Genomic DNA, 17,554 nt, shown 5'->3' with positions numbered 1-17,554 from the left:
AAAAGGTCAGTTGCGTTGTGGCTAATACTGGTATGGGAAAAATTCAGTTTTAATTTGTAGGGCACTAGTAACAGTACTGCAGTAAGAGTAAGAGGAAACTGCAAGTTTGGAATGGCATCACCAGAACCTTGTATAATTGGATCCAAGGATAGGGTTTTGAATCTAGTGGCCATGGGAGTTTAGATTAAATTAGATTACTTAAGAGTGTGGAAACACTCAAGTCCTTCGGCCCAACAAGTCCACACCGACCCGCTGAAGCGCAACCCACCCAGACCCATTTCCCCTACATTTACCCCTTCACCTAATACTACGGGCAATTTAGCATGGCCAATTCACCTAACCCGCACATTTTTGGACTGTGGGAGGAAACCGGAGCACCCAGAGGAAACCCACGCAGACACTGGGAGAATGTGCAAACTCCATACAGTCAGTCACCTGAGGTGGAACTGAACCTGGGTCTCTGGCGCTGTGATGCAGCAGTGCGAACCACTGTGGTGCCGCCCACAGAGATTTGGAAAGTTGTAAAGCAAGGATGTAGCAATAGTGCAGGGTAGAAATTAGACTAATAAAAGCCAGTAAGTGACAGGAAAGAAGAGCACACAGGTATAAGAGTGCCCCAACAAATAATGAGGGGGGGTTGAAATGGTAAAAGACAAAACTAAAAATGTTTTGCCTGAATACTTTTTTTTTCTCTTGCTTCAATTTGTTCATGGGCTATGGGTGTCTTGGGCTAGGCCAGCACTTTTATTGACTATCCCCAGTTGTCCTGAAGACAGTCTAGTGAGAAGCAATCCCTCTAGGGACACCCAGAGTGCTGTTAGGAAGGGAGTTCCTGGAGTTTGGCCCAGTGACCGCAAAAAAACAGCACTACAGTTCCAAGTCAAGCTGGACGTATGACTTGGAGGAGAACTTGAAGGCAGTGGTGTTCCCATTTCTCTGCTGTCCTTGTCCATCTCGGAAGAGGACACTGGTTTGCCAAGTGCTGGCCAAGGAACCTCGAGTTATTGAAGCGCATCTGGCAGATGGTACATTACTGAGAGTCAGTAGCAAAAGGAATAATAGTTGAAGGTCATGACCAGGAAACCAACCAAGCAAAATGATTTGCCTTAGGTGGTGTCAAGCCTGTTAAGTGTTGTTGGAACTGCACTATCCAGACTATTGGGGAATTTTCCAGCAAACTCCTGTTTTGCACCTTGTGGATGATGAGCAGGTGCTGGGGAGACAGGGGATGACTGGACACAGAATATTTAGCCTCTAATCTGCTGTTGTTACCACAGTATTGATATGGCTAGTCCAGTTCATTTCTGATTAACACAGTTGTTAATGTAAAGCTGAAATTGAAACCTTAAGTTAAAGGTAACTACAAGGGTACAAAGTCAGAATTGGCTGAAGTTGAATGGTAAAATAAGTTTGAAGTGAGACATTTGAGGAGCAATGACACACATTTAAGATATTCCAACACACAAATGTATATTCCATTGAGAGTGCACCCTTCTCAGTATATTTGTGGCTAACAAGGGAAGTTAAGAATTATATTAAATAGAAAGAAAATACAAACAATGCTATAGAAATTAGATGTAATCCAGAATGAAAATCCACATCAATGACAAACGCAGTGCTCATGTTGTCTAGAGAACGTGTACAGTTTTCATCTCCTTTCTTGAGCATGCTTGCATTGAGAGGAGTTTAGAGAAGGTTCATTAGGTTAATTCTTGGGATGAAAGGATTGTCAAGAAGGAAATGTTCAGCAGGGTCAGCATAAACTCATTGGAGCGTGGAAGAATTGGAGGTGATCGTGAAACATACAGGATTCTAAAAATGCTTGACAGAGTAGGTGATTAGTTGTGTAGAAATCTCTAACTGGAACCACAATTTGAGAATAATGTGTTTCTCATTCAAGCTGGAGATGGGGAATTTCTTCTGTGTCATTTGTCTTTGCTTTCTGTGGCAAAAAATACCAGAAGAGTGTTGTAGATTTATTTTCAAAATTGAGGTATGCTAAAGTCTCCAGGTACTATTTTTATCTGTAATAAATTAATATCGCATTGATTTTTTTTTTGCTAGAACATTGTTCCAAATAGCCACTATGCTAAAGAAGAAAAATTTTTCAACTTGAGTTTATTGTAAATGCTTACTGTTGTTTGGTATCAGTAGTCAGCTTTTAATCAGTTTTGACCCTCTTTCCATTCGTTAACATCCTAAGGTTTGGATTTTGTTCAAGTTTTCTTCTGTAGGAGAAATTTGATCCATGAAATAACAATAAACTTACATTGATAGTGTTTATAGTATGACTGACATTATTTGCTCAATGAAAATTTAGGATAAAAAGATTTGGTGTTTCTTCGCCGTTTTCCACACAATGGAATTACCATTGTTTTATGTTTTTTAAAGTGAGTGCATCTTCTGTGAGCCTTTGGATTACAGATTTTTTTAATTGGTATATTTTTTAAAAAATTCAGTTTCTTTGACATGTTTAGTTTGCAGGATCACTTATACTATAGGTGACTAACCTGTGTCATTTTATCTTTCTTTCTATTGTAGAAAAGTTGAGACGTAGTCTTCCAAATCTATTCAGGACATCTAATATACAGTCAGCAGAGTCTGTTAAAAACAGTAGAAGTTGTGACTCTAATTTACAAGTGCCAAATGGGGGAATACCCCGAATTCAGCAACAAGCATCAGCGAGTAAGTCTAAATTAAAGTCTAAACAAGTTCATGCATGGAGTTTAACAAAGTTCAATAAAGTAAAATCAAATCTTGTAAAATCAAGCAACAAGCAGCTATAAAAGTAAACTGACTAGAATATAGAAAATAGAGACTGGCATTAAAGAGAGACCAGCAGAAAATAGTGATTGATACTACTTTTCATTCATTAAATTGTGGAGTCATCACTGGATAGTCTCTATTGTCTGGAAGCAGTTGAGATGTAACTTTTAGAGCATTTGTTGTTTATTTCTAATTGCCCTTGAACCAACTTACAAGACTGTTAAGCTATTTCAGAGGGCAGTTAAAAGTCAATAACATTGCTAGGGTATGGAGTCATATAGGGTCAGACTGGGTAAGGGCAGCATATTTCCTTCTCCAGCAGATACTAGTGAATATTTTTTGACAGTTGGCAATGGTTACATAGTCACCACAAGGCTAACTACTACTTCAGTTTTTTATATATTAAATTAAAATTTCACATTGGCCGTGGTAGGATTTAAATCCGTGCCCTCAGAACATTAGTCTGGGGTTTTGCATTGCTAGCCTATTGATATTACCACTATGCCATCACCTCCCCACTTGCTGTAATCATTATTGTCACTTCCTAAATTTAGCAAAGGACCACCAATGACCAAGAAATTGATGGAGAATAAACAGTATTAGAGTAAACGAGGAACATAAATGTACACTAAGAGCTTTTCTAACTAAATGAAAAATAAATTAATGAAGATAAATGTGGAATACTTACAGTCAGAAATGGGAGAATTGATCATGGAGAACAAGGAAATGACAAGGCAGCTAAACAAATACTTTAGAACTTTAATTTTGTCTTTGCCTAAGAAAACAAATAATTTCTCAAATGTTAGGAAAACAAGGGTCTATTAAGAAGGAAGAATTGGCTGAAAGTATTTTTTTTTAAATGACGCTGGAGAAATTAAAGGGGCTGAAAGTGATAATTTGATAATCTAAAACCAGGGATACCAGAGCAGACTGTTTGGAGGTAGTAGATGCATTGCTGGCATGTTCCAAAATTCTGGAAGAGTCTTGTCAGATTGCAAAGTGGAAGATCTACTGAATGTTTTGAATAGAAGAAATCAATAAGGGAGCACTGGCAAATGTGTCTTTTGATATTCAGAAAACTTTGATTAAGTCCCATAAAAGTGGTTATTATGCAAAGTCAAAGGACGGGATTAGGGTGATGTACTGGAAAGGATTGAGAATTGGTTAGTAGACAGGAAACAGTAGCAATAAATGGATGTTTTTTAAGAATGGAATGACGACTGGAGGTTTGTTTCAGGGGTCAGTGCTTCGGCCCCAGCTATTCATTATATATACCAACAATTTGGTTGAGGGAATCTGAAATAATATTTCAAAGTTTACTGACAAGGTGGGATTGTGAATGGTGATGAGGCAGTAATGTAGATAAGTTGAGTGAATGGGCAGGTACAGTATGGAGAATTACGGAGTTATCTACTTCAGTAGGAAGAACGGAATGGTAGAACATTATTTAAATGGTGATGGGTTAGGAAAACTTGATGCACAAAGGAACGTGGGTGTTTTTGCACATGTCACAACAATCATGCAGGTGCAACAAACTCTTTGGAAGGCAAATGTTATGTATGTTGTCATTCACAAGAAAATTTGTGTATAGGCGCGAGTGTGACTTTCTGCAGCACGATAAAACATATGTGAGGCCATACCTATGGTGTTGTGTTCTGTTTAAATCAACATGCCTAAGAAAATATATTGTGAACTTTTTATAAACCAGAACGAGTCGAACCAGGGGTGCTGGTTGATCAAATATTCCAAAGGTCCCCATAATTGATGTAAAAACGCACATTAAGTAATAGAAATGTTTTTATATATATCACTGTCATACATTTTTTTAATATCATAAATCGCTTAAATAACTTTGTTTTGAAGTAAAACTTATAGTAAAGAGTCTCCTCACTTGCACTCTAAAATGACTACTTGGATATTGGGAAGATCATGATAGTATAGTAAACCTCACAGTATTTGAAGTATATCATTTTTGCGGGTTTATTGAAAATGCCAGTTCATAATGTGCTGGCTCAAATAAAGTTTACTGTATTGCCATATATGGATGATGCAAAGGTTCACCAGACTGATTCCTGTAATGGCAGGTTTGTCATGTTAGGGGTGATTGGATCATCTGGACTGTACTCGCTAGAGTTTAGAAGAATAAGAGGGGGATCTCACTAAAACAAATAAAATCAGACTTTAGACTGGATGCAGGGACTGTTTCCCCAGCCATGTGATCCAGAACAAGAGGGTCAAGATCTTGGAATACAAAGTGTGCCATTTCAGACTGAGATAGGAGGAACTTCCTCAGTGAAAGTGGTAGACCTACGAAAGTCTCTACTGCAGAAAACTGTGGAGACTATACCACTGTATACGTTTACAAATGAAATCCTTTCCTTCCTGGAAAGGAGGGAGCAGGAATATAGCAGAAGATGAAAGATCAGCTGTGAACTTGTTGAATGGCGGTGAGCTTTATGGGCTGAATGGCCTTCTCATGTTTCCTATGATTATAAATGATTGGGACTCAAGAATCAGAGGACAATATCAAAAGTTGCAGGTGAGGCAAATTGTGGGATATAGTCAATACTGAAGAAAACTGCAATCAGGTACAAAATGATATTAGCTACTTGCAAAATGGGTGTGTAAATGGTAAATTAATTTCAGTATGGTAATGAGAGAATGCGTTTTGGTAAGAAGAGTGAGGCAGCCATCTGCTCCTTTGAAGGTGAGTCTGAAAGAGGCCAAAGTATAAAGTCCAGGGATCTAGATTCACAAGCTGTTCCAACTTGCAGCCAGGTTATCAAAGCCATGATATATTCACAGCCGCAGAAGAATATGTTTCAAAAGCAGGGAAATTGGATTTAATTAAAAAGACTTGGTTATCCACATCACTTTTAGTCTCCATATTATGAAAGAAGTATATAAGCCCAAAGAAGTGCACAAAAAGACTTAGCAGGTTGAAACCAAAACAGACATGGCACATGTATCTGTAGTTAATACTCAGTTTCTTTTCAGTAGAAGAGAGAAGTCTGTGAGGTAACTAATAGTGTTTAAAATTCAAAGTTGTTTGATTAGATGGACAGAGAACCCAAAATTCAGGACCATAAATGTAAGGTAGCTAGAAATACAAACTGCAAATAATTCAAGAGAAATTGCATTATTCAGGAGTAGCGAGAATGTAAACTTTGCAATCATATTAATAAGTTGAGAATAACATCTAACTAAGGGTAGAATAAACAAGAGAGAGAAAAGAACTGAAGGATGTGTGGATGGGATGTGAAGAAGTAGACTGGCAAGACTTGTGTGGAGCAGAAGCATCACCATAGACTTGTTGAGCTAAATGGCCTATTTCTCTGTTAAAATCTATGTAATTGTACTAACAAGGTAATATTCAAGTCTCCTTTTGAGTAATTTAGTGGAAAGTTCTAATTCCTGTTTTCTTTTTAACCTATTCCATTTTAGTTGTATGCATAAGTTTTTCAGTGACTTTGGAAAAAACTTGTTCAAACTAATAACTGACAAGACTGTTTAGTCCTGACATTTAATGACAAGAAGGAAATCTTCCAAATGTACAAGTGCTAAAGGGAGCCATACTGGTAGAAAAGATGAGGCAGTGGAGGGATTATAATCGTAAAGTTTTATAGTACAGAAGGAAGCCATTTGACGCATGGTGACTGTTGCCAAAAGAGGTACCCAGTTAGTCCCATTCTCCAGTCATATCTCTGTAGTCCTCTAAGTTCATAGCTTACCAGTATATATCCTGCTGTCTTTTGAAATCTCCTATGGAATCCACCTTTGCCACTCTCCCAGGCAGCGCCTTCCAAATCCTAACAACCCTGAGTAATTTCTTCTCAACTCACTCCTGGCGCTCTTGCTGACAAGCTTGAAATTGTGACCCTTAGTTGAAAGCCACGTCAATAATTTTTTTCATTGAATGGAGAGTTATCCATGATCTTGTTTGACATTTCTATGGCACAACGATCAATGTAAAGGGAGGCAAGTAAATTCGCCCTTAAGTCCCCAAAACATTCAAGAAATTCAATCATCGAGGCAGCTAAGCCGGGAAAACTCACTTCCACTGATAGAATGGATAGAATCCTTGATGTAGCTTTTCCAATCACAGGCTGCTTATGTCCCACTTATGCTGTGGTTGAAGCAGCATGAAGTACATAAATGGTGACTGGGAGTATGGCTGGAGTCAGTGAGATACTGAGGTCAGAAGCCGTGGGGGATGAGGAAGTGAGGTGGTTGGGTTGTGATGGGGAGGATGGCAGAAGCAATGCAGGTTACTAGCATGAGACCTGAGGGCTAACAAAAAATAGGTTGCAAAAGGGAGGAACAGCTCTCCATTTAGCTTTCAGCCTAATACAATAATTTTCTTGTTCGTGCTTCCCTGAGTTTGCATTCTCACTTAGTCCATGCACACTCCCTCTGTCCAGCACGTTCTGTCCCCGGTGGCCAGCTGGGGCTCCCACTCTGTCCCTGCTGTAAACTGGCTCTGAGGTTTACAAATAGTAAATTAATGAATTCCATTTTCATTTCTGGTTTTGTCTCAACTGAATCTACTCTTTGGTCTCTGATCTCCTGCCAAATTATGGTTGCCTCGTGTTAATTTTTGGTGGTAGAATGTAAAATGGATATTGCTTGTTAATTTGTTTTCACTCTGCTTACTGGATTCTTGAGTATAAAATAGATACTGTGGGCTATTTTGCTTTTTCAACTAAGTTAAAGTTGATGCTTGGTTGTTCAAACCAGTGGAATCTTTTGGCTTTATTCTGTTAATAAGAATTTGGTGTTCCCAGCTGTCTTTTATTTTAGAGAGAAGGGTTCTGGTCCCTGATTTGGAGGGCTGCTTCAGGATACTGTCTGCTCCCCACCCCTCTGGGTCATTTGCTTCAAATTTTTAACTAGAAGTATATCCTAATAGTAGGTCAGTTATTACGCTTGACCACTTTTACCTCTGAATACAGTTACTACAAATGACTTATGGAAACCCACATTGCTATCAGTGCTTCATTTCTGCACTTACACAAGTTGTGGAAGAATTCTGTGGTTGAAAATGTGTGGGTTTGATAAGGTTGTTTTTTCACAAATTTAGGTCTCAAATCCAGAGTGGTAATATAAAATTACATTTAGAAATTTACTGCATCAAAATTGTTGTAGAGTGAATAGTCAAGGAAAATTATCTTCTTCTCTTTAATTTTTTATTTTCTTTTGCAGTACCTTCTCCAAGTAAGCTCAGACTCCCTACAACACCGTCTCCATTAGCACTCCGTCAGCCACTGAAAGCAATGGCTAATCCAGGGCCTGTCTCCACAAATTCTGTATCTAGTCACAACAGTTCTGCATCAGGGCCCTCTGTTCAGAACCTCAGTTCACCAGTTCACACTGCTGCAGGTGGTGTCAATTCTAATAAAGGACAAGTTGCAGGGAGTCGGAGTGGCTTGCCTCGACCTAGTGCCTCTACTGGAGGGGGGATACCAGTGCCTCGGAGTAAGCTAGCACAGCCTGTTCGAAGGTAAGAGTTTAACAACAACAGAATCCTTACATTACATGAAGCAGAATCTTTTACTCTGCTAATCAAGAAACTAGAAGAACTGCTTCAAATAATTATGTAAAAACCAAAAGGTTATAACTTCAAAGAAAATAACTGAATTAATTTTCCTTTAACTTTTGTCTTTTTTTTTGCAGCATCTAAGAGATTTTGGGCTGCTATAGAAATGTAGCTCACTGACACTTAGTTTTTTTTAAAGCCTACTTTTTTTGGAATGAATCTTTATAGATAGTAGGTGCTTTCTGTTGCTATTTTTCAGCTAAACTGTTTTCCTCATTTTCACTTAGTTTAATTGACACCGAATGTACAACTGAGCCACACGGGCCATAAGTTTTCCAGCTTGTGTTTAAGAGACAGCTGAGATGCAGTAATTAGCTCCTCTGTCCTTTTTCTAGAAAAAGTAGAATCTGGCAGGGTTCTGGTTCCTGTTTGTGATTTCTAGTCAAAAGAGACAGTTATCATATCCTAATTGTCAAGTAGCTTAACTATAGTATTGTCTGTCTTCACATGGAAAATTCCCACTTGGTTTGTAACCCCACACAAGAGAAGGTGATCCTTGTAATGTGGATGAAGTTAAAGCAACCTCACAACAATTGTAGATGTTTGGAATTTACCAAGTGATACAAGGTCAAAGCTGCTTACATTTTGCAAAGAATAGACTTTTATTGCATGGGTTTCATTGCACCATTGCTCTGGTGGAGGCAAGATTTGTGTTTGGGTTCCAAGAGACAATAAGTAACTCCTTGACCAACGTAGTGCCTGTTTCCTCTTTAAATTAAGTGTTATTTGTGCATAGAGCTTATTTCATTGAAAATTGCATTCTTGAAGGTTTTCACCTCATTACCCAAGTGCAAAACAAGCTAGAGTTGAGAGGTTCTAAATATCAGAAAAGAGTGAACTGATTGACTTTTGTAATTGAAAGAAAGCAGGGTGAGCCATGACTTTATAGTGGTCTTTTTCAATTATGAAGCATTTTTCTAGGTCTGTGTGTATAGGCAGGAAATTGGAACTTGCTTGTGTAAGGAAGATTACATTGGTGCAAACTAAATTACTACTTAATTAAGAAAGAAAAGAATTACATTCGAAGCAGTGCAGTGAAGATTCATTCATCTGATTCCTAGTTTGAAAGCTTGGCCTTAAAGGAAAAGAATAACAAGTTGAGCTTGTACCATTTGGAGTTGAGAAGAATGAGAAGTGATCGTATTGAGAGACACAAGATCCTGAAAGAATTTGACAGTGTGCTGGAAGGATGTTTCCACTTGTGGGCGAGACTATAACTAAGTGACACGATTTAAAGTTAAGTGGCTTCCCATTTAAGATGGGGGGGGGGGGGGGGGGGGGGGGGGAAAAGAGAGAGAGAGAGAGAGAGAGAGAGAGAATCAGCTTTTTCCCTGAGGGTCGTGAGTCTGGAATTCCTTGTCCGAGAGAGTGGTGGAGGGTGTTGGTTTCATTGAATAGTTTTAAGGCAATGTTGTCAACAAGTACAACGGGCTAGCAGGAAAGTCGAGGTGGGGGCACAGTAGATCAGCCAAAATCTTATTGAATAGAGGAGTGAGTGTGAGGGGCTGAATTTATTTTGCTGTTAATTCATGAGATGTAAGCATCACAGGCTAGACCAAAATTTATTGGCCATCCCTAAGTAAGAGCTGAAAAATGTGTTGCTGGAAAAGTGCAGAAGAAGGGTTTATGCCAGCAACATCAATTCTCCTGCTCCTTGGATGCTGCCTGACCTGCTGCGCTTTTCCAGCAACACATTTTTCAGCTCTGATCTCCAGCATCTGCAGTCCTCACTTTCTCCCATCCCTAAATAAGAACAGAAGAGTTAGCAACCAGGATTAAATTAGTGTATATTGTTCTGTACAATATTAACTTGTATGTTTGATTTTTTTTTGCCCCCTGACTAGCAAGGTCCTACAAAGCCTAATTACAGCTTAAACTCTATTATTGTCACATTGATTTTAATGGGGAAAGCTGACTTGCTTGAAATTTTCACGAATTTGCATGTTACTGGAAGATAAGTGTGTTAAATGAGGAGTTATTGTTTTAGAAAGTTGCATTGCAGAGGATAATTAGGAGACTAGCTAGAGTTGCTTGGGCTGGTGAATTTTAGTTTGAGGAATTAGGAAATACGAATAGGAGTATGCCATTTTGCCCTTCGAGCCTGATAGTCTCAGGTTATTTTCTTTAGACTAGAGAATGTGAGGGGCAACCCTTATCTGAGAGGTCGAAACAAGAGTGAATAAGTTTCCAGTTCCCTTTGATTAAAGAATCCATAGCTGAGGAGTGTTGATCTAGGGTGAAATCTAGAATATTTAGAAGGGGTACAAGGAGAAATTCTTTCAAGATGGTGTAAGATGGTGGGAATTTGGAACTCACGCCTGAATGGGTAATAGAAGCAAAAATTCCTAACACTTGAGAAAGAATTGGTTGTGTATTTGAAGTGCTGGAACTAATAGGCTGATGACCCAACTGTTGGAAAGGGGTTACACTGTCTATTGGCTGGCACAGACATGATGAGCTAAAGTTTCTGATGCTGTAAGTTTCTGATTTTCTAGTTGATATAATGTCTCCATAATCCTACTGGACCATTGGACTGCTCTCTCATTAGAGATAGACAACTGGTGATTATTAAACCAGAATAGCTAGTTGCTTAGTAAATTTTTGAAGCCATGATCAGTTGAGTCTTTCTACTCAAAGTAACAGCTTAATTTTATGAACCTCCTCATAGGTCGAGAAACAGGTGGAAATTGGCACTTGTCGTCATAAGAGTGTTCATTCTTATATAAGAACATGGGAATTAAGAACTGGAGTAGGCAATTCAGCCCTTCAAGCCTGCTCTGTCATTTTAACATGATCATGCCTAATCTTATCCTGGTCTCAGCTCCACTTTCCTGCCTGCTCCCCATAGCCCTTTATCCTGCTTTTCATCAGAAACTTTATCTGTTGGTTGATTTTTCTGCCTCTGCTGCACTCTGGGACAGTGAGTTCCATAGATTCACAGTCCTCTGTTAGAAGTAGTTTGTCCTCTTCTCAATATCGAATGTACCTCCTCACTGTCTATACCTTATTCAACACTTCCACAGGGGGTACATCTGTTCAACATCCACCTTCGCAACCCCTGTGATATTTTATTTCGGACAGATTCCCCCCTCATTCTTCTGAGCTTTAGTGAGTACAAGCCCATGCTATTCAACCACTCCTCCATACTACGGCCTTTACAATCTGGTTCTAGTTGTTCCTTGATGCTTTTTCCCTTTTCTATCTTCAAAGCTTAAAAATTATGTATTTCTATTAAGAGCTTCTATCTTCCCACAGAAGCATCAATCAATCCAACTGCTCTCTGTGGCAAATGTTATCACTGTATCTGAGAGGATCAGCAACCACATCAATTTGCTGTACCTCTTCACATAGTCATAGAGATGTACAGCATGGAAGCAGACCCTTCGGTCCAACCCATCCATGCCGACCAGATATCCCAACCCAATCTAGTCCCACCTGCATGAATGGATTTTTTTTTAAAATGTCCAGAATCACCACTTCAAAAGCATATCAGTTTTTTTTTGGACTCAGTCCTATTTATGCACCACATTTTGGTGAAATCTGCCCACCAATTTTGGGATAGTGTTTGCTAGCAAGCCGTCCAATTGACAAAAACATTATCTTCTGTGGTGCAGATTGTGAATACTAAGTGTTGATTGATTCAATTTGAAACCATTGCCAGGCTATAACAATTTTTTTTAAACTAGTGCAAAAACTCAAATTGCAGTTGAAGGTCCAGAATATTGTGTGCTAATTTGCTCAATTTGGGTCAAAGTGTGCTGGAAGTAACCTGAGGAAACTGTACCTTTGTGTATTCTTTGTATTTCACTTTGAGTAAATGTTACTAATGTAGTTTCCAATTCATTCAGAGCAGTAGATTAACATTTAAACATTTCAGAAGATTTGCAGAGATCTCAAGTTTGACAATTTAGCTCATTGTATTAGACATTAGACAATTTATATTTCTGATGTATTCGTTTGCTTTGAATTTTTTTGGCTGTGGGATTTGTAAAGAGACATTTGCAGTGATATTATCTTAGTATTAAGATCTCTTTGTCAGAAACTAAAACTATATCATGAGTCAAAATAAGAATTTAATCTTAATATATATCAACCAAAGATTTTTTTTAAATCCCTGCTTTACAAGAAGGTTTAAAGCCTTATGCTGTATCGGTTTCCTGTTCTCGATGTCTATTGTGTAACAAAATCAAATGATGTAAAGCTGTCTAACTTTCCTGTTAACTTATATTCAAAGTGCAATTTTGAATTGTCAGTTGTAATTATTCCTCTTCCTATAATTGATTTCCAGGTCATTGCCAACTCCGAAGACATACAGCAGCATTAGAGATGAAAGCTGGAAAGATGGCTGCTATTGATCTGAGTGCGCATGAGTCTGAAGCTTGCTCTGCTACTTTTCCTGAATCAAAAGGACATTTTAATTAGACTGTTCAAAGAGATTTAGTAGGATTTGAGACAATCCAGTTCTCTGCCAGAAATCAGCACAAGTTGGTGGAGATCATGGAGTAGCACTTTACTGACATTAAATATCAAACATTTTGTTACATGTACAATCAGATTTTTTTTCATGACTGTCCATTATTTTAATGCTTTTGAGCAACTTGTCATTCAAAGAATAAAGCAAAGTCTGGACACAATCCCAAAAATGCCAAAGAAAAATCTTACAATAACCATTGGTAGGGGGAAATGGATGACTAATGTTGTTGAAACTTGAATGGTCAACAAAAGACTAGTAGTGAAATCTGTTTTGTACAAATCAGATATTGCTTCAGTTACAAATTTGATGTTCTGTAAGTAAAGCAAGGCACAATTCCATTATCATCAGATAGCAATTATAGCAGTCTGCTGCCCTTTGCTATCTGATTTATTTCAATACAGAAATGAGTAGCATCCCAGCTGTTATATTTATAAATACCTTAAGTGGCAAAAAACAAATTACACATTTTTTTTGAATCTTACTTTTGAAGCTGTCAGGGTTGAGCATAATGGGAGAGGAGGAATATTATTTTAATTCATAGCAATTTATGTTATTACTCCACTTATTATAATCTCTGAAATTTTAGCTTCATTTTAAAACTTTTTAAAAATGTTAATATTGCACCAGTAGTATTCATTATAGAAGCTGAAATATATTTTGAACAAGTTTGACATAATGTTTGACACTTTGCTGGGGATCTCCGGAGTTGTGTCCTGTTGTACTTTGTAACTGACTGAAAGCTTAGTGAGAAAAGGCAAGTTGCAACTTAAATGGTGCTTTGTGCAGACCCATTTCTTTGTGGATAAATGGCTTAAGTTGAAAGTTGCTTGTATATTGTAAGTGAGACACTTTGTTTAACTTGTTGCCCGCACTAAGAAGAAGAAGTTTGGAGGGAAAACCCTTCAGTATCATTTTTTTCTCCAGTTGACTTTTTTTTGTTTAATTGCCAAAGGGCTTAGTGTCAAGTGTGTTTTACACAACTACTTTTGTCAAATTGTAAAGCACTGGCTCAGGAAAGAGTGGCTTTAATGTACATCCAAGTTTTCAATACACCGAGTATAATAGGACACATTTGTTTTGGTTACATAGGTTCCTTTAAAAGTATAAAATGAAAACTTGGTCCATTCAAGTTGTAATCGGATCACACCACAGTGCTTACAAAATATAATGCAACATCATTCTGTCTAAACTATGCACTCGTATCCTGTTATAAAAACACACTTGCTTGGAGCTGTTCAATACATTCTGCAGCCTTGTAGGTACTATATTCAGTAATTACAGTGTTCAGAGATCACTACACTTGTCTATATTCTTATGAACGATTGAGTTTACATTTAAATATATTTGTATACTACAGAAAGTAGTATATTTTAAGTTTTGTTTTGCAATTAATTCCAAAAATAGTTTGAATTGACATTAATGTAGTTAATAACCAGAGGCTAATTGTTTTTAATAAAAAAAATTTTGGATTTGTTTACAGGAATGTACCTTGCAAATTTTAGAACAAAGCCTTCTTTCCAAATGACCTTAATATTAAAGTGCGGGAGCCAATAATTTATGGGGAGATAGGCATGCCAGAAATTATGGGGTAAAGATGGAAGTAGACACAGAGTGAATGAGCTGGATGTGAGAGCTAAGTGAGCAGATAGTAAATAGGGTGACTGTTAAGTGCACAGTGAAGGGAGTGGGTGTGAGTTACAGTTGATTAGGTTTGCAGTTGAAGCATAGAGTAGACATAGTCACCATGTGAACAATTAGTGAATGAGTTGAATGTGATTTTCATTTTTGTTAGATTACCAATCTGAATGGCCAACCGAAGTAAAGTGTCAAGTCATATCTCAATCATGTAAGTTGGATAAATTTGAAAAACGCTGATTCATGAGAGGATAATTGTACGTTGCAAGGAAAGAATTTGTTCAAATGTAATCCTGCACATCCAACTGTTTATTGTCAATATCTTTTATATTTACACCCTTTATGAGTCATTTGTCCAATGTTGAAGCATTGTCTGAGCAAGGAATTTGTATTTATTTTATATTTTACAAATTGTCTTTTGTTACAAAGTAGAACAATGAGCTGTGTAATTCTTCCAATTAAGAATTTGCTTTCATTACAAGTTACAGTATTTGTGGATGTATTTTGTGGAGTTAAGTCTTTTCATAAACTGGAGGTTCAGATTAGTCCTTTCTGCGGGAGGGATATTATGTTTAAGGATGATTCAGAAAGAAGGCAAGAAAAAGCTGTAAACCAGCAAGTTGTGGAAGTGAAGCCCACTCCAAGTTACGAATTCATTTTAGAAATGACTACAAACAATGACTATACCAATAGATGAGATTCTCTCTTGTGTTATTATGGGAAAACTTCATTTTAACTGCATTCATATGTGTATACTTGCACTGCAGTACCAGAAGACGCAATTGGGCAAAACTGAAACCCTATCATAAAAATAAATTGATCCCTAAAGTTAAAAGCATGTTACGTTACAGTGTTTTAATTAACTGCAGAGGTATAAATGACAAATGACACTCAACCAACACTGAACTTAAAATGTGGGCAAAATAAACTTGCTTTCACCCTGACAAGTGTGGAATTCTTAATTTTATATAATAAAAAATAGTGCCTATAATTTAACTTTTAAGGTTTCAATTTTTTGTTGAATGTGAGTTCCTTTTTGTGCGAATAGATTGGAGTAAATGATACTCAATGTAAATAAATGGTCATATTGCTTTCAATATTTATTTTTTTTGCTCTGCTATGTAACTTTTGTAATGTTCATGAACTTGTTTTAATGAAAAGCAGGAATCATCTTAGGGGAAAAATAAACAGTTCTTGACATTGTAAAACTATTTATTTAATATTGTGTTAATGACATTCTCTATTGAACAGAGAAGCATTTTGACTAACTGATTGGAACAGTTCACTAGCATCTAACCAGAGGTATGAGTGATGGAAAAGTGACAGCCAAGCAATATGTTCTTGATCAGCACCATTCGAGATTATTTTATCCACAATTCCTTAGTTGTTCATTATAACTTGATCTGTTTGAAATCTACTTTTTGCCACTTACAAATTAACTGGGAATATTGGACCAATAATCAGACCAGACAAACTGTCCCTGTTGTGTAAATGTTTAATATAAACAATGAAGATGATCAGATGCCTTAACTGTTATTCAGACTAAAAGCAATTCATGCTAAGTTACATCACTAACAGAAAAAAAAACTATTGTAACCAGCTTATTCCTCCCTGCCACGCGTTAAAGAATACAAGATGTAATGTGGTACTGCGACTTAAACTGTATCCATTCAAAACCCGAAGCATGCACACCCATATGCAAATAGACAAACAATTTGACATTAGTTGGTTAAAGGAAAATAAACACTGGAAAAAGAAAATTTTAATGGTCAAATTTCCAAACCTCAAATTGGAAATTTAAATCTATCCATTTTTTAAAACTTTTAGCAGTGATCTGTGGAGCGACTTTCTTTGACTTGGTTTGTTATTTGGATAGACCTAAGTTTTGTCTTGTGTTATAGTTCTTTACCTTGCGTTCTGTCTTTTCATTCATAGGGACAGAGTTGTTTTCTGTTTGCTGTCTCTGGGTATTTCTGGCTGCAATGCTCATAAATGTTTGTAGCCTACTGACTCTCAGCTCCTGAGGGTCTGTCATGCAGTCTTTTTTTTCCTTAAAGACTCCTGGTGTCTCTGTATCTCAATGTAACACACTGCTTCAAAAGCAGCAGAGGCACACACATTTGAAAATGTGTATCACTTAATTTTTCAAGTAGTAAAACTTTCCTATAGGCTAGTTTTTTGTTCCAGAAAGGAAAAGTACATGGTCTTCTACAACTGCTTGTAAAAAAAATTTTTGATGTTTATGCAACAGAAACAATGGGCAAGGGAGGTGGGCGGAAGTTTAAAAGATCAGGCAACTGTTTTCTTTAACTTTCATGTGAGATGGAAGATTTCTCTGTATCATTATGATGAATGTCACTCTAATTTGACTTGCTGTTTCCACCATTACCTCATCTTCTAGCTCAACAACATCTCATCCTCTGCCTAGGAATCTTATAGCTTTCATGACTCAACATGGAGTTTAACAGTTTCAGAATGTGAACTTCTCCAGGTCCCTTACCTATCCCTACATCCCAAGTCCTGTTTTGAAAAGGTTGCTCACAACGCAACCAATCCAACCACCCCACTAAGCACTTCTCTCGTGCTCTCTTTCATATGCAGGTTCTCTGGGCACCATTTCCATGCACACTCCTTCCACCCCCACTGCACCCATATCCTTTCTCCCATTCCACCATCAGTGTAGATACCACCTTTCCCAGCTATTTTCAGTTCTGCCTTAATGATGTTGCCAGACCTGCCAAGTTTCTCCATCATTTTCCATTGATCATTCTGTGTTTAGGTTAAAGTTCAGCGCTCCAAGCCACTAACTGCATTGAAATCCATCCATCGTGGTGTCCTGTAGTAGTAAGTTGAGTTCTCTGATTTCTCGTGAACTGAATTCCAATGTTTTCTAATCGTCTCAAATAAGATTACAACTCCCATTTAGGAATGGAAAATGCATCTGTTCATAATTCCGTTTAATTGAAATAGTTTCTATTTTCCTTCCCACCCGTCTCAGGGAGGGTAAGATAAGACAATGTGGAGGTAGACATTTGACAGCAACAAGTTTAATAACACTGAAAGCCATAATTGTAGATTGACAC

At 37.5% G+C, this 17,554-nt stretch overlaps 1 protein-coding gene across 2 annotated transcripts in view; it reads left to right on the top strand.

Moving 5' to 3' along the window:
* slain2 (SLAIN motif family, member 2) overlaps positions 1 to 15,682 on the top strand; it is a 64,024-nt gene extending 48,342 nt beyond the window's left edge. Inside the window, exons 6-8 of one of the 2 annotated variants that reach the window (XM_060824378.1) lie at positions 2,542 to 2,685; positions 7,969 to 8,266; positions 12,651 to 15,682. In XM_060824378.1, the coding sequence (XP_060680361.1) occupies positions 2,542 to 2,685; positions 7,969 to 8,266; positions 12,651 to 12,717 (509 nt within the window). In that variant the 3' untranslated portion in view covers positions 12,718 to 15,682. The remainder of the gene's footprint in view (positions 1 to 2,541; positions 2,686 to 7,968; positions 8,267 to 12,650) is intronic. The other variant, XM_060824388.1, reaches the window with a different exon arrangement.
* Positions 15,683 to 17,554: the final 1,872 nt, after the last annotated feature.

Source organism: Hemiscyllium ocellatum, chromosome 1 (assembly GCF_020745735.1).
Source record: "Hemiscyllium ocellatum isolate sHemOce1 chromosome 1, sHemOce1.pat.X.cur, whole genome shotgun sequence".
Classification (NCBI taxonomy): Eukaryota; Metazoa; Chordata; class Chondrichthyes; order Orectolobiformes; family Hemiscylliidae; genus Hemiscyllium; species Hemiscyllium ocellatum.
Note: the sequence above shows the minus strand (reverse complement) of the source record. Positions and strands in the feature narration are given on the sequence as shown.